General features: G+C 41.7%; 1 protein-coding gene across 1 annotated transcript in view; it reads left to right on the top strand.

The window, feature by feature from the left end:
• slc25a26 (solute carrier family 25 member 26) overlaps positions 1–24,164 on the top strand; it is a 57,920-nt gene that overhangs the window by 17,514 nt on the left and 16,242 nt on the right. Inside the window, exons 6-8 of the mRNA XM_027279731.1 lie at positions 15,281–15,325; positions 18,820–18,889; positions 22,606–22,670. Coding sequence (XP_027135532.1) covers positions 15,281–15,325; positions 18,820–18,889; positions 22,606–22,670 — 180 coding nt within the window. The remainder of the gene's footprint in view (positions 1–15,280; positions 15,326–18,819; positions 18,890–22,605; positions 22,671–24,164) is intronic.

Here is a 24,164-nt window from a genome sequence, read left to right on the forward strand (position 1 = left end):
CCAGAAGCAGCACCTGCTCCCCCACCCAGGCATATGCCTGCCCCTGTTTCCTCAGCCACAACCCTCATCTTGCAAGCAGGATTGCTTACGACCCAATAGCATCTGGAACAAACCACCTGAAGGTCAAGGGTCACGCTGTGATGTCACTGCTTAATGTCCAATGGAAAAAAGAAATGTAAAGTGTCACTCGCACCGCAAGCGTTCACCTCACTCAACCCCAGCTGAGGTTAGGAGTTCAAACCAATTCATAATTCAACACTCATCTACATTCACGACAGCCTAAGATGAAGCTGTTCTTTCTGTGAGCCAAGTGGTGTAATATTTGTGCTTCATACTCCGTCAGGATCATGAAAGATTTCACTTTTTTTGTACTTTATGTCTGATGTCAACAATAAGAAAGTCTTTACCAAACAAAGGAGCATTATTCTTGTAAAAGAGCAATTGTTAAGTTTTTCACACACTTGCCTTGGTGGCTGGGCTTGACGGATGGTTTTGTTGATTGGTCTGGCAGTCAGTCAGTTGGTCCATCACTTTAGCCCATGGGTAAACATTCATGGTTCCCAGACGATGAATCTTATGATGATAAATCTTTCTTTTAGTGCCAACACAAGGTTCACAGTTTTGATTTTGAATTAAATAACTTGTAATAATAACAGATAATGGATGGGTTGCTAATAAATTATAAAGTTATTAATACATAATAGTCATTAATAAAGATTAAATGTTGGTGCAAGGGTTTTTTTTTTTAGTAATGAAAAAGTTTGTTATTTGGTGAGAAGCTGGATAACATAGTAAGCTTCTATGATGTTTTTATATCCACTCGTGATGGTGTGGCTCAACGTTATGTTGTGCAGCCTCTCGTCGAGGTCTGTAACGGATTGATCAAGCCCATGCATGGCTTTGTTTGACGAACTCATCTCTCTCCGTATGTGTTTTCAAAGTGATTGCGTCACTGCCAGTATACACTTCTCTCACTATGGAGATTCTGTTATTTCCAGCTGTGCTGCTGCTGTTCTTATCTGATTCCCAGCTGATAAGATATGTTTCTGTTAGTGAGAAATGGGGAGAGAAGTATTTCAGTTGGCCGTCAGGCAGTGATTGGTTAGCTGGAATGACTCTAGTCTGTGTTTTATTGCTATGGGCACTGCTCCCAGAGTGTGTGTGTGCGCGCTTTTGTGTGTGTGTGTGAGCACGTGTGTGCGTGTGTGTGTGTACGTACGTACGTGCATCTGCACCTCTGCCATGTGTGTTTGTGCCATGCTGGATATATCAAAGCAAGCAGTCTTATTCTGGACTGTCATTTGCTCTCTTTCACTTCCTTTAAAGGGAAACTTTCACGTCATTACTAAGACTATTTCATTTTATTCTTAAATGTTACCCATATTTACTACAGTGCTTTCTGCTTTCAGACAACTTCTGGCTGTTTCTAACTGTTCATAAAATACCCAGTATTCCTTCCAAAGGCTGCACTGGCATGATGGCACCCCATTACAGTAAACCATTATAAGCATGCAAATGTTCTTGCTGCCAAATGTACAACCACAATTTTGCATGTTTGGTTAAAACAAATTTTACACTTTATGTGCGCTGGGTAGGGTCAGACCAACTTGCTGACATTAGCAGCTATATAAGCTCAAGGGATGACATTCTTGTACGTTGTTGGCTGTATACACACATTTGGTCATACACTCATACAGTTAGTAGTCAACTGCTGCTGTCTGAAGACGCTGGTTCTGTCTTACGGTTTAACTTGGACAGAAGCTATGTCGGAATACCTTTGTGCTGCTGTCTCCTGCAGTAGTCTCTTATAATATATATAATCTGACAGAAATATTCAGCCCATGCTTCAGTTAACTACACCATAATGGCTTTGGTTTGGTAGATGTCAGCTGTGTGCTCTGTTTTAGATAAGCTATCCCAGCTAGTTTGTTTGCTGCTGGCTGTGTCAGTTTTTATTTTTCTGGGTAGCGTTGTGCTCATTTGAGCACTACTGGTGATTTTTTTTTTGTTTTGTTTTTGCAGACCAAGGCTTCATGTTAGTTCCCCAGTGTCTGGAGCTTGCATAAATAACTGCTGTTCATTTCAGTTTGTCTCGCACACATTCACCAGTCTGCCTGCACTGGCTTTCACAAAAGAGTTCGATAATAAATTGTCCAAACTCATTCCACGCTGTTAGTCAGTGTTGTTGTGACTATTTGGCTGAATGTTTTCTTGAAAAGCTCTCTAAATCCAGTTATTTGAAAGCACTTGGAAAAGACAAGGCCACACCCACCGTGGGCAGCAGCAAAAACCCGGGCAGTTGGGGCTTTTTATCTGCCAACAAACATGTATCTGATTGCACATTTTTATTGCAGAGAACACACAACATAGCACATGATCATCTTTTAAAATATGAAATCGAGATACTGTTGGAAAAACATGTTTCCCTTTGAACTCCAAATACTAAACCAAGAAATATTAAGTGCTCAGTAGCCCCTACGCTTCTCACGCAGCTGTGTAGCTTGGCTAACTCTGCACCGGCAACCTCTCCCATGCTTAGGCACACAGCACGGACACGTTTTCTCTCAGTCCACTCTCCCACGTCTTATTCCTAGCCTCAACCAGATCCTCAGGCAGACATACATCTCTCTTCCTGTCAGCGGCTAATTGGTTGGCCCTCGGGGCTTCCTGTGTCACACCATACGGCCATTCATTGGCTAATATGCACTCTGCCATGGATGTCATCTGTCAGAGTCTGTGACAGATCCAAACTGTCATGTTTTTAACCCAACCAAAGAATTACTCTCTCATCGGGTTAATAGATAACCAATAAATGATGTATCAAACGCAGCTTGTACGTACAAATACCAACTGCGAGGATGTCACAGTATTGAGTCCAAGTAATAACGATTTTACATCTCATGTCAATGTTCCTGCTTCACTACAGTGTTGCATTAGCAACAGGTTATAATTCCTACCCCTTCATTAAAGGCTGTGGAGTAAAAGAAGCCTCAGGTGTCTGTTGATAAAGAAGCTTGTGTTTTTTTCCTTTGTGCCTCTGCCTGCTCGGCTGTATCAGGTGTCCAGTCTGAAGCAACAAGCTGCACACAGGTGGGAGGAAGAAAAAAAAATCACCAGCACAACATAAATATTATTCAGAGTTTCTGGGAAGCATTTCTCTCATGTCGATGGAATTGCTCTGTTGAATCTTTGCCAGCGCACTCTTTCTCCCGCACCACCACCACCACCACCACCACCTCCCCTCCCTCTTTCCTTTTGCTCCCTTATTCTCCCCCATCCACCTCAGAACAAGTCTTAATTTGTCGGGAATATTACTGGCCTCCGCCGTCATTCGCCGGGGCTGCGGCGGCTTATGGGGGCCGCGGGCCAGCTGTGATTTGATTTGCTCACAGGAGATGTGCCGGTGCTCAAACCTCTCCCTAGTTTGGCTTGTTTAAACACACACACACACACACACGCACGCACGCGCACACACACACACACACACACACACACACACACACTCTCTGAGCTGCCCTTGGCATTCAAAACTGTCAGATGGAATTCTTCAGCAAGTGCACTAACATTTGTTCTAGTTTTTACAGCACCAGGCAGCTGGAAAGGTTGGGATGAGTGATTGCTCGTCGCTTAAGGCAGAACACTCCTCATAGTTACACAGCATAGGCCTTAACTTAAAGGGACACGTGCTGGTGCTGCAGAATACACACAAACTGCGTGGCCTCCAACACTCCTTAATCTGTGACAAATTTAGGTTTTGAGGAACTGCACTGGGCACGGGGAGTTTTGCTTTTTATGTCTTATCGGTTTAGGTTCGGATAGGCATATGATTTGTGTGAAGTGTGCCTCAGTGGAGTGTAAAGACAGGTGTGTGTGTGTGTGAGTGTGTGTGCTTGAACTGAGACAGCATATGAGGGTCTGTTTTCTGTTATAGAGAGACCAGGCCTTGGCTTCCACAAACCAGCACTATACAACCACCAAGAGAGAAGTAATCCAACCTCTCTCTCTCTCTCTCTCTCTCTCTCTCTCTCTCTCTCTCCCCTTCTCTCTGGCACTCTCAGTTTCCCCCTCCCTCACCGTTCTCCCTCTGTTCCTCCCTCGGGCCTCTCTTATGAAGTGAGAGGCCAAACACAGGCCCGGAGTGCCGGTTCAGGCTCCTTCTATCGATTGACTTTATTTATGTGTTTGTTTATTTATTTAAAAGGCCCTGAACCCCTCTGTCCCTGAGGGGTACTTAGGTGCCACACACACACACACACACACGCTCCCTGTCTCTCTTACTGGACTGTACACATATAAATTCCTCTTGTGCTCCTATGTTTAGCCAGAGATTTTGCAGCGTCACTGCCGGGTGTAACGTGTGTCGTCACTGCAGCAACTAGGTGTGATATTAGCTCAGATGTGCACACACGACTTGTGTCCAGTGTTTAGAAACATAACATAGAGAACTGCCCATAATGGTGAAATAATCAAGGGTCCATATTTGGTTAAAACAGGAACAGTGTCAGAAAGTTAAACAGGCTAGCTCAGCCCAAGGTACAGTAGCTAGTTGAAATCATATCACTGGACTACTTAACTGCAGCTGGATGATAATACGATATTATCATTTAACTTAAGAAGAAATCATATTATGATTAATAAGATCATATCGTATTTTTGTTTGGCCAAGTTTGTTGTCCAAGTTAGGAAGTTATGATTAAGTAACTAAGGTGTTGTTCTTTTGGTCTGAACATTCTGGATCAAAATACAGCTTATTACAGTTTCCTGTAATCCTAGGATTCATTTTATATATATATATGTATCTGTATAGTATGTATATTATGTATGTATGTATGTATGTATGTATGTATGTTGTGTGTGTGTGTGTGATATGTATGTGTATAATGTATCTGTATATGTATATGTATGTTATGTATATGTATATATATATATGAGTCTTTGATGCAACATTTTGATTTTGATTTATGATTTCAAAATGAATAAAAAAAATCTTGAAAAACTTTTGGCCGAAGCTGATCAAAAACAGTCCATCTGGAGTTATTTTGGGGAAAAAATGGCCCCGGCTCACTGTTTACTCAGAGCTCAGGGTATTGCGACATGCATCTTTATCACATATTTGTTATACTTCATTAGAGTAGCACTAACCAGCAGCTCACCTTGAGTGTGCATGCATTTATTTGTAGGTGCTTGTCTGGCACGTATTCCCTTGGGCCATTTTTAGTGATTGTTTTTTTTTTTTTTTTTGTGCGCTCTTGTGTGTTTTGCCTCTATATTTACATCCACACTGTCACTCTACTTCAACTGACAGACAAACAGGTTGGGCTTCTTCCCAGACCATGACTTTCTGAGAGAGGTTGAACACTTGGCAAAGTAATGCACAGTGGTGTCCAACACCACCTGCCTCTCTGCCATGATTAATGACTTTATCAACTTTCAACATATTAAAATCTGATCTCTGTCTGTTTGTTATCAGTGTGTCACTACAGTCAGTTCCTTGTCATACTTTTGTGACACGCAGCAGATGGAATGTTGGGTGTGTCTGAATGTTTGTGTGTGCGCGTGCTGGAATGACTTTGGCAAGGGAATCCAGCTTGCAGCCCGGTTGCATTAGCAGGTAATAAATGTGGACTTAGACTTGGGGCTTTGCTTCGCCTGGCCAGTCTGTATGATTTTTTTTTTTTATTATTTGTGTGTGTGTGTGTGTGTCTCTCTCTCTCTTGGTCTTCACATGGCCCATAGTGATTCCTCACTTTGAATAAGGCTGCTGTTGATCACTTCTCCATCTGACTCCCATCTGCTTTCTCTTAAAATCTCCTCTCCTCTTCTTTCTTTGCTCCCCCTCTTTTCTACCAGCTCTTCCATTTTAACCTTTCCCTACCATGAAAAATAAAAACAAAATCTCTATAAATCAGCACTGGACACACAAACCAAGTTTACATTTACAGGGGGTGTTTTACTACAATGCAAGGTGTATCTTAGTGCAGAAAAAATGCTGGGACTGGTGAAGAATCTTGAGAAATTACTAGTAAGTAAGTAAGTTAACAGGACTGTAAAATTTGCTCTAATCTTAACCTGAATTCTTTAGTGACTCACAATTCCTTTCTCACACGACGACTTAACCATGTAAAAGCAGCCATTGTTGATTTTATTCTGCATATAAATTGAATTTAGAGAGTACACATGGTCTCATTTGAAAGGGTACATTTGGTAAATTCCTAATCCTCCGGTTTAGGAGGTTTTGCCAAATGGATTTGGAATGGTCATTCAGTATCAAATACTAACAGAGGATCCAGCAGATGTCTCTGGCGCATGAATCATTTGCTCTTTTGCTCATTTGCTCCACATCTGGTGGCAAGAACAGAGCAGAGTGAGTCGCAAGTGCGTAAGCTGTTGGGTTCAAGATTGCACCACAATGTCTTGACTGAATTAGAGTGTGAAAAAGTGGTTTTCTGAATACTGTTATTTGTGTCTGAGATTTCATAATATAGCTATAAAATCTGGGAGGTCGTCCTTATTGTCACTAAAATGACAGTAAACAATGTCATTAAGTGTATACTATATTTTTACACCATCTAATGTCTGTTTGGACAGAAATGTTTTCACAAAGGTGGAAGCCTTCACGCATGTGTAGAGGTCTAGATAAAACAAATTCAGCTCTGGTTTTCACTTGTATCTCAGCCAAGATAAGAATTATCAGTATGATTGCAATGTGAACAATCAGATTGCGTGCAAACTATTGTTGTGAAAGTACACTCAGTAGAATGCAGATCTTTGCCAACAGATGGTGAAGCTCCTACTGCAATGTCACCTCAATTGCCAGATGTAGTGGAGATTTGCAACGTTTTTTATACAGCATAGTTTAAGATTTTCTTTAAGATTCATAGATTAGTTTTATTAACCAAGCATTCTGTGTTTGCCTAACTGTATAAACTTAATGGGAAGCAATAAACAGGATAAGTTCAAACTTCTCCATTTAAACTATCTATTTTTATTAAAATATTGTATCTAGAACATTTTGTCGTAGTTAAATCTCACTAAATTGTCTTCTCTAGCTCCCTTACAGACTTGCAACTGCGAGAAATCTGTTGAATGTGCTGATCATTGTAGGAAGTTCAATGAAGAAGGAGAAATACTGAAAGATGGGATAGTTTGTTAGAGATAGGGGACAAACAATTACAGGTTCAGTGGGCTTATTTAAATATTTAAATGAAACCAGTTTAGTATCCAGAGTATTATGTCTTTGTAAAGTCATGATGTTACAAACTCTGGTGCAGTATTTGGTGGTATGCACCTTAAACACAGTTTTTTTTCGTATTCTATGTTAACATATCGAGTACGAAATGAATCTACAGATGCTCTGGTTTTCAGTGTAAATTCCCATCAGCAAAAAAGGCGGGATATGTGGGATTTTTTAAAATTCACTTTCAGTCCATTTTTAGCAATAAACAACACAAGGTTGTTGGGCACAAACGTTGCACTCATGCTGTAGCAAGGCTTCATGCGGTAAGGCATTGCACTGACCCATCAAATGGATGCATGTACACATTCCTGGTATATTACTTTTTTAATACGAACTGCATTTCAGTTCTACAGTTGACCTTGCGATCGGTGTAATGAAAGTTAAAATAGCTGCCACAAGAGCTGTAAAATCTGGACTTCCTGGACATCATATTTCATTGTCTCACCGACGTATGAAACCACACACCAATGCAGACCCCGTGCCGTTTTAACACACTGCTGTTTTTGCTTTGAATTCCCACTTAATCTCCTTTGTTTGTTATCAGTTTGGTCTGTGTTACCAATGAGAGTTCTCTGGTAACATAATGTCAAGCGAAAGTACATGTTTCAGCAGTTTAGAGTTTGCAGTGGTGGCTAAACGATTGACCAGATGTTTGCTTAAGTTGTCCTGTTGTTGCTGACTTTAACAAACATCTACCACATCATAACATCTACTCTTTTGGCCATGCCAAGAGTCTCAAGTGCGCTGTTAATGTCCAATGGATTGCCCAAACTAGCTTTATATCATTTCAATGATACTTTATTATGCTAAATATTGTGCTGAGATAAATTGTTCAGGTTTTTGGAAGGCATCCGAATTTTGGTTTCCAGTAAAGTTAGTTTTGGAAAGCTATTCTACAGTAGCAGCAGGTAGATGTTTTAAAGTAGGAAAACTGCAAACATCAAGAGATGAGGTACTTTTTGGAACAAAATCTGTTGGAAAAGATGAATAATGTCTCATCTGTTGGTTAGGCCATCTATACATTTGTCTGCTTGTCGCTCCATCTTAATATCTGTATTCCTTTGCCTTTCTCTCTCCCTCTAAATACTCATCAGTATGCAGAGGCTATAGTATGACCTATTAAAAGTCATTTGTCAAATTGCAGCCAACTGGCTTGCCTGCAATCAGGCTCAATGTGAATATATTTTGACATGTGTTTTTCCTGCCCTCCGCTGAGTGCCTAAGGACCTGTGACAGCCCAAAGCTTCTCTGAATACTAATAAAGTTAGTGCTAATACAGTTGGCAAGGGCGCACGCGCACACACACACACACACACGCACACACATACACATACAAATTCAAGCACTGTCAGCAGAGTGACACAGCAGACGCAATCTCCATATTCCTATAATATAGTACCTGACAGTCACAGCAAGTGGCACTGTCACCTTTGATCACTGACAAAGTGTGTCAGCCAGCAAACATAAAATGGTGCTCTTCAGACACACATACACACATTTCAGCAGAAATATGATTAAGTATGCAGACATATTCATGCGAAAACACAACACACACACGCACAGATGCAGGATAGCAGGTCATGTGTTTCCCAGCAATGGAATCTTGTCCCTGGAGGCCAGCTGGATGACACAGATGTTTGTGGGCTTCGGGAGCAGATGCTGCTGAGCTCCTGGAGCAAAGTTTTTACTTTGTGGCCAAGTTGCAGAGCCATATTTTGGCACAATTTTAACAAAAAAGAAAAAGCATATACAGCATATATTATGGTAAATATATCCCTAAACTCATAGATGACCAATTGTAATCTTTACTATTCACTTTGGAGTGCAGCAAAACATCAAGAGGTGAGTGGTCAGCAGCTTGGAAAGATGGTTGGGCGACAAGTTAAAATTTTCCAACAGGCTGCTGTCAGCCCCAAAACCAGTGATATAGTTGTGCAAATGCACAACTGTAGTGGAGAAGGTATATTCTTAGGGAATAATTTGATGCAGACCGTGAAGAAGAAGATATAGTTTAGATAGCCGGATGGATTAGAGGAAGAATTTGACAATGGAAACAGATGCCACTTATGTGAACAGAGGATTTATCAGTCTTGCTGAGTGAAACAGGTTAAAAGGTCAAATTAACTGACCTTAACTGGTCTAATTTGACAGATGATGTTTGGTTTACATCCTCAAAATACTCTGAATAGGATGAGAGAGATGGAGAGGAAAGTTAGGGCTGCAGCTAATGATTATTTTCATTATCGATTTATTAGCTGACTATTTTCAAATAATCAATCATTTGGCAGACAGTGAAGAATGCCCACCGCCATGTCCTAGAGCCCAAGGTGACACCATCAAAATTGCTTATGTTGTCCAACGAACTGTCTACAACCGAAAGAACTGCTCTCAGTTTCATGGCAGTCCATCCAATAGTTAGTGTTGGACCAACTGACCTTGACCTGGCCTGCCCTAGAGCTGCCACTGATGGCATGACTGAACAAATCCATTATGTTTACATTGATGTAATGGTACACCTTTATATTCCATAGCTCTAGAAATGATTGCTTCTGTATCTGGTACTTGAGTGTGTGTATTTTTCGTGTTTGATTTTGATGTCAAGTTACAGGTCATGTTCGCAGACCTCAACAACGTGCTAAATGCACTGGGTGTGTTCGTCAATCCTGGTTATTGTTATGACTCGGTTACTGCTCATGTGGCCATGCAAGCATACTGATCGGCTCAAGCTGGAGTTGAGTGAGCTACTAAAGTTTTGGCAGGCAGAGGAAAACCTCAGTCGTTTTCAATGGACATAAACATCAGTGCTGCTCTGCCTTCAGGGCATTGTTTTCTTCTGCTGACTGATCATTTAAATAACAGCTACACATTTAGTCTGGATGAAATGATACACTGGGACTAGATAAAAATATGCTCTCGTTTGATGATATAATTTAGGGATCCTGATTGTTTATATCCTGATGATGTTGACAGACATCTCTTTTCTACCGTTTTTACTGGGATTTATGAAGTCCCGTCTGTTTTTTTGAGTTAACATAACAACTCCCCCCCCCTCACACACACACACACACACACACACACACACACACACACACACACACACACACACACACACACACACACGCGCGCACGCACGCACGCACGCAGCAAGTTTGGCTTGGCTTCGTAGTGCTGAATAGGTCGTGGTAGCTGAGGCATTTTACAAGGCAGGGGGATAAGACAGAGTCAGCAGTTAGCACCATGGAGCATTGTGGATTTTATGCTGCCTGGCTGCCTCCTTGCTAGCCTAGCGTAGCACGACCCTGGCTCTCTGCAAGGCTGTGTGCTAGTCTACCATGACACAGCTCAGGTTGAAATGCACCCTCAACACTTGAGGCGGACGTCTTTGTAACTTTAGATTATCAAAACCATGTGGTTAGCCCACTGGTTAGGGAAATGTTCCCTTTTGACTTTTAAGTTCAGAACCTGCAACCAGTTCCAGTGAAAAAACCTGAAACAATTTAACATTTTAATAACTGATTAAAAAAAAAGCATCTGTATAATGAGACAAACAATATATCTCAAGATTGACTGAATTAGAAAATTCTGGGGCAATGTAATTTTTTTTGTAAGTATGTTTTTTGAGCAGCACAGTTTGGGACCAGGGGTTTATTCCACCTTAAGGCGCTTGCACAATGATCCAACTGAATAATTACTGTCACACATAATTCTTTAAGAACTGTACCTTCATATCTCTAATATTGTGGAGAGATTAGATGTTTTGCCTGAGGAAGCAGATTAAAATGTAGCATTTCAGTTCCCACAGTAGCTGATTCTGTGCATTAGATAATTACTGCGCTGTGGTTGAAGGTTCGCTGCTTATAGGGCTACTTTGCATTACAGGTATGTTGTGTGAAGTCTTTTCCCCCCTTTATAATTACATGAAGGTTTAAACACATTTTATGGAATTTTCTAATGAATGGTAAAAGCATCTGAGAGCTGATGAAAGCAACTCTGAGAGTTGTAGCTTGCTTAAAATGTCTCATCGGACCATGTAGAGATGGACCCTGACTGGACAAATTTCTGAAAAGGTTTTCATACTCAAATACTCTCATACTCTTTCTCAACTCAAAACTACGGGGAAGGATATGAGCAACGTTCTGTCACTCAGGTGCAATGATGATGCGCACGTCTATCTCCAAGGTTACCCCACCTCGAAAACAATAGCAAACTCAAAGAAAATCTTCTCCCCTGAGCTGTTTTGAGAAATTGTGTTTGTGTTTTTAGTGCAAGTCAGAGCAGTGACAAATCATTCCACAGCGGGTAACACATTGCACGCTTTGCTCAGCTCGATAGAGAATGAAAAGACTTCAGGTTACTTTTTGATTGGGATGTTCACAGTGTGATGATGTATTGGTCTAAGACAGCAAAAAAGGACAGAGACAGATTACTTGTCCAGTTTTCTTTCTTCATCACTCTCCTTCTATCTCTACCTCTCTTCGTTTCTTTTTCTGCTGAGAGATTTATTACGTCTCTCTTCTCCTTGCATCAATGAACCGACATCAGGTTAAAGTATTGCTTTGGTTGGTTGGAGATGTAAAGAAACAATTTTCAAACTGGAAAATATAATATGGCAGTTATTAGCTCACATGGTCTCCACCCTGTATATTTGGTTTTATAAGTCAAACAAACACACACAATGCTCTGTGTCACACTACTCAGGTTCATACATGTTTCAACTGCGTGTGCCCTCAGCTTTCCCTTAACTATAAATGGCTTATCAATTTTAATCAGACCGCATGTGGTTTTCAGACGTTCCATCTGTACCAGGCGACACACACACACACACACACACACCGCAAGCACAGTGTGCCAGGGGTGTCAAACCAAACCATAAATCACTGGTGGAGCAGTCTTTCCAGATCTCTGCAGAACCCATCTCTCTCTGTCTCTCTCTCTGTCTCTCTGTCTCTCTGTCTCTCTCTCTCTGTCTTTTCCTGACCTGGAAAAATGCAGAATTCATCGGGGTGGTAATAAAAGACAGGTGCACTTTTATTCTTTATTCTTCATTGTATTACACTTCATGTTTGGGGGGCTAAATGTCAGACCTACATCATATAAAGTTTTCAGATCATCTCAAAGGAGTGAGAGAATTTGTCCTTATTTGTCTCCTGTCTGCCTGAATAGACCAGATGGGCACAAAGAGTTTCCACTGGAACATTACAGTTCACTCAATGTACCAGACCCACTTTACCAAGCAATAATCAAACGTTAGCATGCCACAGTTACTGCAGTATCACAGCATTATTTTCAAAGGTGAGGGCATGTTGTTCACTCGGGTTGCAGGTTACTTTAGTAAAACATCTGTTCAGGACTGAAACATCCACTGTGTGGAAGCCAAAATCGCAACTTTAGAGTAACAATAGAAGCTCTCTCCTGCTGTTTATTCAGTTTGGGGAGGTTTACACTCCAGGAACCTCAGCCAAACGTGTGTTACATTTGTCAAACTCATCGATTAATCCTCATCTGCAAATATTTTTTTTCTTGTGAAAATGAAGTACACTGCGGAAAATATGAAGACTAGTATTAGGGTTGTGCAATATGACCAAATTTTCATATCCCATTATAGATAATTTAATATCCAGATAATGATACATATCATGATATCACACATTTTCCATAAATTCAATCAATGAGTTTGATTTGTTTCATCTTTTAGAATGTCTATGTATTTATATCTTTTATCCCACAAGACATATTTTATATATCTTTTCTGTAGTTATGTTGTTATTTTGTATTTGGTGTACCACAGTACCATTTTATTTTCTACATAATAAAGTATATCTTATCCACATAGAAGGGCCTATTTGTACACTTACAGCATCTGTTATCTCCTTCCACTTTTGTGATTATTTGTCATATTTTTGAGCGATATAATTGTAGATCTCTCTGTACTGTTTGACATGATTCTTGAGGAGGTGGTTTGAGAGATTGTGTCCAAGGTGAGGTGGATCCCTTGTGGAGACCAGTCTGTGGCATAATTTGTAGCAACGTCATACAGTTTTCCTGTCTGTGCCAGACCTTTCATACCCAAACCACAGCTGTGCGACAGAAGTAGCTCCTCCTTTAGGCATGAGCTACTTGTTTTGTTCTGCAACGTGCGACCACACACGTCATCCAAATGAAATATTTCCCCAAAGACTGCAATTTGTGACAGAATGAAATATAAACAACAGAGCACAATATGAATCGTCAAGCGATATATATCATCATATCACAAAGCCCTATTAAGTATCTGACCTTTTAAGTAATCAACGTTTTTATTCATGATTGCAGTACTACAGAAGTAATTACCCTAATGCCCTGAAATACATAGAATAATACTCATCTGGTGAGGATGCTGATTTGCAGGTTTAGCTTGAAACATTTAGCCCTTTAGTGTACGTAACCATCAAGTGCATTTTTCCGATCCTTTTACGAAATCTTCTCTTTTTAAAACAAATCAGTGGAGTTTTTAGCCAATTCACAATGTTTTAGCATTCACATTAGTGTGCATGGCCTAATTAGCTACAGCTGACACAATCTGTAAGCAACAGTCATCATTTCAGAAGACAAAATCCAAATTCAGCTAGAAAAGAGAAGCCTGCTTTTGTTTACTCGTGTGTGAAATTGAGAACGACTGCAGATGTAGAGTAGTAAATCTGTCATTGTTATCACAGTAAACTGCATTATGTGCGAGAAGGGAAAGCTTGAGTGTGGCGACTGGAGTCACATGGTGATGTTTCTTTTTATATTTATGGTGTACTTTTCCTACGATAACGATTTCAGTGCAATATTGGATGGATATCTGATTATTTAATCTCTGTGAAAGCGTAATATATTTTTTTGTGTGACAGAAGTTTTTTTTTTAATTCAAGGATATCCATTAAATCCAAGTTGAAGTATGAAAAGTAGACCATTTACGCTGTTGCTGTTATGTCTTTTCTTTTGTTTTTAATAAAACTCATTATGAAGATCTTATACAGTTTTATATTCTGCTCTCAGCAAGCAGATGCAGCAGACACCTTTTTAAGTTAATCTACTACCAATTGAGTGTTTATATGAGGTCAGTTCATTTGGACTAAGTGCTTAATAAGCTCATTAAGTGGCATAAACACAGTCCATGTTTTTTATTCATGTCTTTGTGCTCTGGCTGACTCAGAGTTGGATCGGTCCAGTCTTCACAGACGTGCTAACGTAGTCTGCTGGAACGTGTAGGAGGCGGCACAGGTGGATGAATGATCCCCTTGTTTCTGTGATCAAAGACTGATGACAGAACCCAGTGTCACTTTATTTATTTCTCTCTTTGGTTTTCGTTTTTGTTCCCTCTCTTCCTTCCTGTCCTGCTCTGCCATTCCTGCAGTGCAAGATGACAGGATACATGTGTGTGTGTGTGTCTGTGTGTGTCTGCAATGTGTCTCTCAAAGTGAATATATGTGTCTGTGTAAATTTGTGTTTTTGTTTGTCTTTCTGTACGTGTCTGTTTAGATAAAGTATGCAATTCCTCTGCATGCAGCCACTTGCTAGTGTGTGTGCGTGTGTGTGTGTGTGTGTGTGTGTGTGTGTGTGTGTGTGTGTGTGTGTGTGTGTGTGTGTGTGTGTGTGGTCGGTCTGACTGCGTGTCGTTTGCCCCCTTGCCTTGGCACTGCCATTGATTTCCTCCCGCTGTAACTTCCTGCCTGAGCCGATTTAGTGTTTCCAGTGGCAACACTCACACTCCAACCATCACTTTGTGGGCCCTCCCTCCATCCCTCTTTCCAAGTTTGCTCCATCCGTCCATCCATCCATCCATCTATCCATTCAGGACTGCCAGACCACAGCCCGTCTCATTCATTAATCATCAGCAGTGAGAAGGAACAAGGGAGCAGTCAGACGAGAGAGAGGAAACAGAGAAAGGTGGCAGGAATGACAAGTGCAGGAGATTGGAGGTTAAAGATGAAACCTGAACCTCCAGAGAAGCAAAAACAAATGCTGAGATAATCTGATGATTAAAACTCTGTCTGCTTTTTTTTTTTTTTTTTTTTTCAGATCCCGTTCTCGCTGGTGCAGTTTCCACTGTGGGAATATTTAAAGGTACGTATCAGATCTTTCCATAAATGTTTGCCTAGCTGACTTAACTCCCACTCTGTCTTTATTATCCATCTATATTATCCCCCCTCATCCCTCCACTCTCCACCATTCCTCACTACCATTATTTACAGTAATTATTCTCAGTGATAAATCCGTAGTAAAGTGATGATAGTGTGCTTACGCTCTGACACATTTACAGCAGGCTCAACCTCTGCATTCCCCTGTATCATTGTGGCAGGCGAAAATGGGACTTTGCGCCCCGGTTTAATGGGTTGTCACGACTGCCATCAAAGCAGCCTTCAATTTATCACAGCCATATCCAGTCCTGTATGTCTTCTTCTTTCTAGCCCCCCCCCCCCCGCATCTCTTTTTCTTAAAATCTTCTTCTTCCCTTCTCTCCTATGTCTCTCTCTCTCCTCTCTCTCTCTTTCCTTGCCTTCTCTCTCTCTTTTCATTGTGTGGCCCTGAACACATAAAAAGCTGTTTCTCTTTGAAAAGACGGCATTTTGTTGGAGTGACATCATGTCTCATGGGCGCAAGAGGCGGACAGTCAAACATTCCATCAATGTTAGGAGCTAACGACCGAACTTAGAGAAACAATACACTGCACAGCCGTGCGTGTGCGTGCGTGTGTGCGCGCGTGTGTGTGTGTGTGTGTGCATATGTGTATATATATATATATGTGTGTGTGTGTGTGTCTGTGCATTTGTGAAAGATAGGTTTTGTCATCCACAAGTGTCTCTTTGTCCCTCAGTCAAAGGCCCTCTCTCTCCAGGCCATCTGGACACGTCCGTCCGTTGGCGGGAGGGCAGAGCTGCTGGAATCTGGACCTCTCCTCTTTCTCCTTGTCCTCTTCTCCATCCATTGGCTCCTTACTCCCAGTCCTTGTAGATGTACCCTTCATATTAACACGGTGCGCTGGAAAACTAATGAGGTGTTTCCTCAGTTACAATGGAGACCAGCTGACTAGTCATGGAAGGAGGAGAAGAAGCAATGTACTTGCAACAGTTTTTTTTAATTTTTTTTACTGACATTCATTCAGAGTGGCCACCAAAATGTTTAGAGGCTTTTCATAAACAATAATAATGTGATTTAGTTTGAAAAATGCCAGAGTGAAAGAATTTGAGAGAGTCCATGTGTGTGGCATGATTTCCCATCTGCTTTGTGGGACGGTAATGTGCTGCGTTATGGCCTTTTTCTTTCTTACTTCACACCAAGCCAGCACAGCTGTCAGCGAGGGAATCGGAAAGAGGGAAAGAGAGAAAAGCAAGCAACCAACTGCTATAGGCCTTTTGGAAAAGGAGCAAGCAGACAAATCCTCTCGCAGAGTGCATTAAGTTCAACACATCCTTAAATTTCTAGGATATAACAGAGAGGCATATGAGTCAGGGAATTTTATAAATTCACACATGTCACGGGATCTGAAAGAATTTTACGCATTGGTCACTGCACAGAGTGTTTTTCACACCAGACTTCAATATCCATGTGAATAATTATCACTGTTCTTTCACACATTAATTTCACAATATTGTGGTTGACACTTAGTTGTTTTTCCCAACAGTAACTGTAGAGTAAGGCTCACAGTTATCCCCCCATCTGTTCTGACCTCAAAAACAACATTAGCAAAACAGGAGGGTGTAACACTTTTAGGTTATGATTGAACACCAAGAAAGAGCCACAGAAAATTTGTGGAATTTTGCGTCAAAGTCTTGATGGGAACTCATATTTAACCAATGAGACACGCTTACAGATGCTGTCTCCCCCACGCATACACGCAACAATGCAAATGCATACGTGACGCATTCATGCACACACAGACCTACCACCTCTTTCCTGTGGGAAGTCGTCCAGGTGCAAATGCTGACCCTGACACGAGGGTTCAAAGGTCAAAAAGTTTGTTTTCCCAGGTTTACCCCTTATTATTTATTCATGAAACAAAGAGGAAGGGATGGAGAGATTCAGAGAGGGAAAGAGACAGAGAGGAATCCCCCAGTGCGAGGCCTTTGATGTGGAAAACAAAATCTCCTTTTTAATCTGCCCTCTAATGGAATACACATGACGCATCCTGAGCTCGTACACACAGTCTGCCAGTTCTTCTCCTCTCTGTGTCTTCCTGCGTGTCTGCTTGTTTGTGTTTGCATGTGTTGCGGCTTTCGTGATGTGCACACGTGTGCGAGATAGGAGGAAAATGAGATAACATGCAACAGATTAAACTTCGCGGGGGGGAGGGGCGGACAAAAGAAAATATTAGTAATCGCTCCATGCTGTTGCTCAATTGCTCTCCCCGAGAAGTAATCATACCTTGCAGCGCCAGAGGCAGTCCAGCTGTCCACACGCATTTTATACAAAGACTAAAGCTGCATAGTCGGTCTTCTCATCGCTTTGCTGAAACTAGACAGAGGAGAACAAGAGATGAAGATAAATTTTCAAAAGAAGAACATCAGGTGGTTTCACTCAGTAGCCACCCACTAACCAGCGTCTGGGAAAGCAGTGCTGTGATGTGAGGTGTTTCGGACACAGAGAGGACTTGTAAAAATTGGACTCGTTTGCTTTCGCATATTCATCAGCTGCATGCTGTGTCAGCAAAAGTCTGTGCAATTAACTTTGTTTTCGAGTAAATGTCTTAAAGTGTAGCTTCATAATCCCTCAGTCAAAGCTCACAAAGTCACAAAGTTGATTTTCGTGTGTGTGTGTGTGTGTGTGTGTGTGTGTGTGTGAGATGTGGCATCATCTCTTATTTGTAATGTAGTCCGTTTTTAAGAGTTAAAAATTGTTGCATAAAAACTGCATTTTATTACATATTTAATCTAGTGGACAGCTGCCATTTTACAGGAATACAATCTCAAGCAGCATTACATTACTAAACATGCAACAGTATACTATGTACATGTGTATATAGTTGTAATTTAAACGTTCTCTTTTCATTTTTTCCTCTGGGGTTTTCAAGTGGGCCCACTTGGACAGAACAACCCGGCCAGTGGCTCCAATGTAATTTGAGTTGGAGACCTGGGTGTTATCGTATATTTTTTTATATTTTATGATTTTGTAAATTTTAGTGCTTCAATGCATAAATGTTAACAAATAAAAGAAACCTGTTGATATGTGGATATGTGCTGACCTACTGTCCTTCAACATGATGACATTTAGACAATATGTGTAAAGCTGTGATAGAGTGGGAGCGCTGCAGCATATCCTCTTGCCTCCCTCTTGCCCCGTCCCAGTTCTTGGGAAACAAGTAGCATGACATCACTGGGGAGAAAAGGCAACACAAAAATAGCCGGACAGCCCGGTTCCCAGCCGTGGGCCTGGACCCCGGACCGGACCAAGGTTCACAATGTGTTTTCAATGTGTCTGATATCTCCACTAACTACAATCTTCCCTCCCTCTCTTTGTCTCCCTCCCTCTTTCTCCCCTTTTTCTCACTCTTTCATCATCCCCCTCTACCGACAACCCTCTCTTTCTCTCTCTCTCTCGACATTTCTCTGTCTTTCTCCCAGACTCTGTGGTCGTGGAGGCAAGGTCACACGCTCTACTCTTGGCAGGCTGCAGTGTGCGGAGCTTTTGCAGGTGCAGGGGATTATTTGCTGCTTTGGGAAAGAGGTGGAGATGGAGGAGTTTAGGGGGGTGGTGGGGAGAGGGTGGACAAAGGAAGGGAGGGATGGATTGCTAGAATCGATGGATAGATGGACAGATGGATGGGTGAATAGATGGCCAGGAGGGCAAGACAAGTTTACCCAAAGCCACATTCTTGTAAGATTCCACAAAGGTGAGCTCAGCTGGCAAAACACATCCTCACCTGCACAGCAGATCAGAGGAGAAAAGAGGACCGAGAAGAGAAGAATGGATGGAGGGAAATGAGAACAGGCATTCCTCTTAATCATTGCCTTCTTGCAGTGCTAAAGTAGTAATTCTAAATATAGCAATTCTGCATTGTTGTCTCATAAAGGTCTTATTATCAGACTTCTCAACACTTTTAGCCAATAAAACATCATAATGTAGCAGACTTTTACAGTTCTGTCTTTGGCTGGAGTGTCAGGGGAGAGGCAGACAACCAAGGAAGGAGAGAGCAGGGATGAGAGGGGGCCTGTTCCTGGGTATGGGCCCCTGCAGCTGTGCGACCTCCTGAGCGCTGGGGCCTGAAGTGGTTTAAAAGAGAGGGAGAGAAAGAGGCACAAGAAAGGAGTGAAAGAGGGGAACAGCAGTGGAATAAAACCAAGACAAACAGACAAAGGAAAGCAATCAAAGAGAGTTATATAATATAAAACAACGAGAGAGAAATATAGAGCTAGATAGAGGCTAGAAGTCAAAGATGACTGTCAATTTATGATGAATTGTCATTTAAAATGTTGAACTTGAGCATAACTCTGTGTTTGATGAGGTCCATCTTAAGATAAAGGTCTGAAAAAAAAACAAAGCCAAAGACAAAGGTCACCCAAAGGAACACCGTCATCCTTATCAAGGATCAGCATAAGTTTTATGATCATAACACTGAACACTATTATTTATACTGAATTTCCTTTGCAGACAAATCTTTGCAAGACAGTAAAAATTCCTGTAGGGTGTGTAAAGTTGAATGCCTTTTTGTATTTTACTGAATCTGGTATGGATATCTTAGTCTGATGAACAAAAATAGTTTGACAGATGTGGTCTCTCCCCAATTATTGCACTGACTCAGTTCAGAAGATCTTTTATGTATGTGTGAGCAAAACACTTAATGTAATCCTTCAGAGCCCTGATCATCCACTCCAAAGAGTTTGACCAGCTTTTTAAGATTTTTATGCAACTTGCATACAAGTATTAGATGTATGAATATATAAAAAGGTATAACACACACTCTTGAGTGTAATTCTGCATGGCAACATCCTGAATCGCTACACACCCACACAGGTGTTTCCACTTAATTTAGTTTGGATCTGTTCTCAGAACTGCAGACGTATGTACACACACTCTCCTGTTAGTTGAGTTGCATCTGTTAGGGCAGGACAGGTTACAGCATCTCTTACACCGATCATTCTTATTGGTTCAACAAGAGTGACATCACGCTGTTGTGAGCATAGCTCCCCTCCAACTTCAAGCAGGCATATAATCAGTCAGAATAAGTGAAAACAGCTGCGTGCGTAGCATATGTTCGATCAAATTTGACCTCTTTAGCTGGGTTTACTGTATATTTTGTACTTATGATGTTTTATAATGTCTTTTATATGAAGCTCTGTATGGATGCTGTTCTTTGAGCTTTGTGATCTTGTTAAATGTCTTCAGGAGAATTAATTTCTTCTGCTTGATGTTTGAACTTGATAGAGAGGCATTGGCAGGGGAAAGACACATTAAAATATAATAGAAATCCAGGCGCATGTAAAAACATAGCACAAACTTGTACTAGTGTAGCTGTGAGTGAAAAATGTGTCACGCCATCCATCTTCCCACTCAGTCTTCATCTTTTTCACGACGAAAAAGCTGATCCGCAATCAAAATACATATTTCAGGAGAATAGTTCTGCAGACCCGGCCCGCGTTGGACAGTTACAGCTTTCAGTCCATAACTCTTGCGACGCTACAACGCGCCAGACAGGACAGGAAGATTGAGGTTAGCTGCTCTAGGGGTGATGGAGAGATGGAGATGGAGGTGAAGGAGAAGGAGAGAAGAGGGGGGGATGAGGAAACGGCACCCTAAGGAGCTTAGACGTGGCCCTGCGCCACCCCACCTGGGAAGAAGAGGAGAAAGAGGGGATGAAATGAGAATAGAATAAGAGAGAGAGAGAGAGGAGACAGGAGATGTGGATGAGTGGCTGGCAGACTGAGACACACAGAGGAAAAAAAGACTGGAGCAGAGTGATTTGAGAAGTCCTAAACACATGTTTTTATATGGGCTGCAAAGCAAATAAAGATTCAACTGTCAATAATCATAACTGTAAATAAATATTAACATATACATATAGAGATGTGAAGTATTCAGAATATTCAGCCTAAATGTATATTTTATACAATAAAGGGTCATCTGAGCCAAAAGGAGAGAAGAGGACAGGGGCATGGGGATAGTAAGGAGGTGGGGTGGGAGTATGGGGGTGGGGGGGGGTAGGAATCAAGTTCACATCCCTCTGCGACTGAGCTGCTGTCCAAGTGGGATCCTCAAGTTTCAGTCACTTCCCCTTACATCGCGCTTCACACTCTCTCTTTCACTCATACATAATCTGCTTGACACTGGAAATGCTCACACAGGCGCGTTTAATCATCCCAAATATCTCCACCGTTACCCCGCGTTGACTAATGACGGACTTGACCTCGTTTGAACCGCCCAGGAATAAAAAAAAAAAAAAAAACTACAACAAAAAACTGCCCAGCCCGAGACAAGATTACATCACATGGTTCCGCCAGCCAAATTTAGATCCCCCAATTCAGCGTTCCATGTGTAAGATTTATTCGGATAATGCATCCTTTTATTGCTCTCCAAGAATATTACAAGACGGGCTACAGTATGAGTACTGTATCTTTCTCCTCGTTGATGTTTTATCCACCCAAGTAGGAAAAAAAAAATCATTTAAATCACTCTTATAATCAGCCAGCATTAACCAGTAAAATGTAACGGTGTGTTACACCACACAGATCCTTAATGTTTTCCTGTATCCTCAGCTCACTTACAGTCACATTGCTCCTCGGTGGCCCATATGGATATGTTTACCAAGAACAGTTGCTATGTTTGTGGCAGAGTGACACACACACACACACACACACAGTTTCTCACTTAGACACACACTGCGGCTCAGTAGGGACACCTCTGGATCGCACCACCCATCCAGTTTCCAACTTGGACAGATGGAGGGAAGTTGGGGTGTAACAGCTCTATAAAACACATAGGACGGAGTGTGTGTGTGTGTTTGTGGGCCAGAATATGCATGAATGTGTGTTGGTGGCTTTTTTGTGCTTGAATGTGTGTGTTTTTTTTTCATACTTGTGTGTCAGTGGTTGAGTGTGTGTGTAGCTCAGTGGAAGGTGTGGGTTGGACGAGGCAGTGGGAGGGGGGGCGGTGGGAATTGTAAGAAGTGTGTCTGTCTGGTTTTTGTGGTCTAATAACAGGGAAGGTCTCAGATGGGGAATATTATCATTTTTATAAACTTAATGGAGCAGAGGAGCAAGAGTTCCACTGTTTATTGCTGAATTAATACATTACCGTATCTGTGGTTAAGTAATTGGACTTTTTTATGAGTTTATTTTAATATGTAAAGACTCTTCTGAGAGCAGAGAGAGGCCCTTTTATGTTTGCTAAATGTTTGCACGTGTCTTTCGTAGGTGCCGTAGCGGCATTTGTTACCACTCCTCTTGACGTGGCGAAGACCAGGATCATGCTCGCAAAGGTATACACACTCAATCGCACGCACACACACACACACACACAGAGGTCTCCTGGCAGTGACTTTTAAACACTGCTGTCAGGTGATTCCTCGCAGGCAGAGAGCTGAGCGGTCCTGCAGCCTGAGCAAAATTCAACAGTGTCAGCACACGGGACAGAGCAGGCCGAGGTAGCACCGGGACAGTAGTAAGACATACACACACATCTATCATATGATCTTGGACTATGGACAGTGTCGGAAAGACGTTTGTGTGCATGGTTTGTGTTAGAGTGAGGACTTGTTGCTGCTCCAGTGGAATTTCCATCTCAAGGCTGCTTGTCACTGAGAGGTGAACCAGAAGGCCAGTGTCCCTCCTGTTGACTCTTCTACTTACTCTGTCTGTCCTCTCAAACAGTCCTCCCCCTCCCCTCGCTCTCTGTGTCCCCTCCTTTTCCTCCCCTTCTCCACCTCTTTCACTCCTGGCTCGTTCTAACTGTATGTCTGGCTTCCCTCACTACGTCCTGTGAGTATATGTGTGTGTGTAAAGGGTAGTGAGTTCAGAGTTACCCCAATCCGCCCCCCCCACAATCACACGCACACACACTGTCCTTGGAGAAGACGCAGTGTTCCATTCCCCCCCTCCCCTCTATCCTAACTAATGAGATACTGGAATTAACAAAACACTCAGACAGTCTTGATCTCTTGCGAGAAGCCCGTTGGCTGTAGGTGGAACAGCACAGTACAAAAGCTTCCTGTAAACATTATTTGAAATACAGCTGCTATAATTTACCACCAGCAGAGGACTTGGCCTGTGCTGCCTCAACAAGGTTCAGTTATAACTTTATAAGGCCAAGTTTTTGATTCACTTAACGCACTGTAGGTGAACTAGAAAAAAAAAAATGGAGGGAAATTTAATAGCCTCGATCTGTCAGCTGATAACACCTACAAGTGCTACGTATTCAGTAGTGATTCAACAAAATAAAAGCATGGACTGAAACTGTTTCCGCTCTGACCGGAGGTTCAGAATCCATTCACATGCAAACATGTTCAATATTAATATTGCTACGTTAAAACAAGATTGAATATTTCACATTTCTTTTGCTTTTGTCAAACATAATTATTTCCAGGGTATTGTTTAGCTCAGCTGGTAGAGCAGCCGCCCCATGTACAAAAGGCTTAGTCCTTGGGTTGGCAGCCCAGGGTTTGAATCCGACCTGTGGCTCTTTCCCGCATGTCATTCTCCATCTCTCTCTCTCCCCACATTTCCTGTCACTCTTCAGCTGTCTCTATACAATAAAGCTCAAAAAGGCCAAAATATATATCCATCTGTCAGAGATTAGTAAAAACATTTGGGACTTTGTACATTTAAAAAGAGAACAAAAAGAAACACAAGCAGCTTCCTGTGGAAAAAAAATTCAAAAATCCAACATAGAACAACAACATTGTGTATTCTGTAACAGTGCCATATTCTATTCTGTACAGGTTATTCTCATCTAAACCTGTATTACCTGACAAGAC

This window comes from Larimichthys crocea, chromosome VI, assembly GCF_000972845.2.
Source record: "Larimichthys crocea isolate SSNF chromosome VI, L_crocea_2.0, whole genome shotgun sequence".
In the NCBI taxonomy this organism is placed as follows: domain Eukaryota; kingdom Metazoa; phylum Chordata; class Actinopteri; family Sciaenidae; genus Larimichthys; species Larimichthys crocea.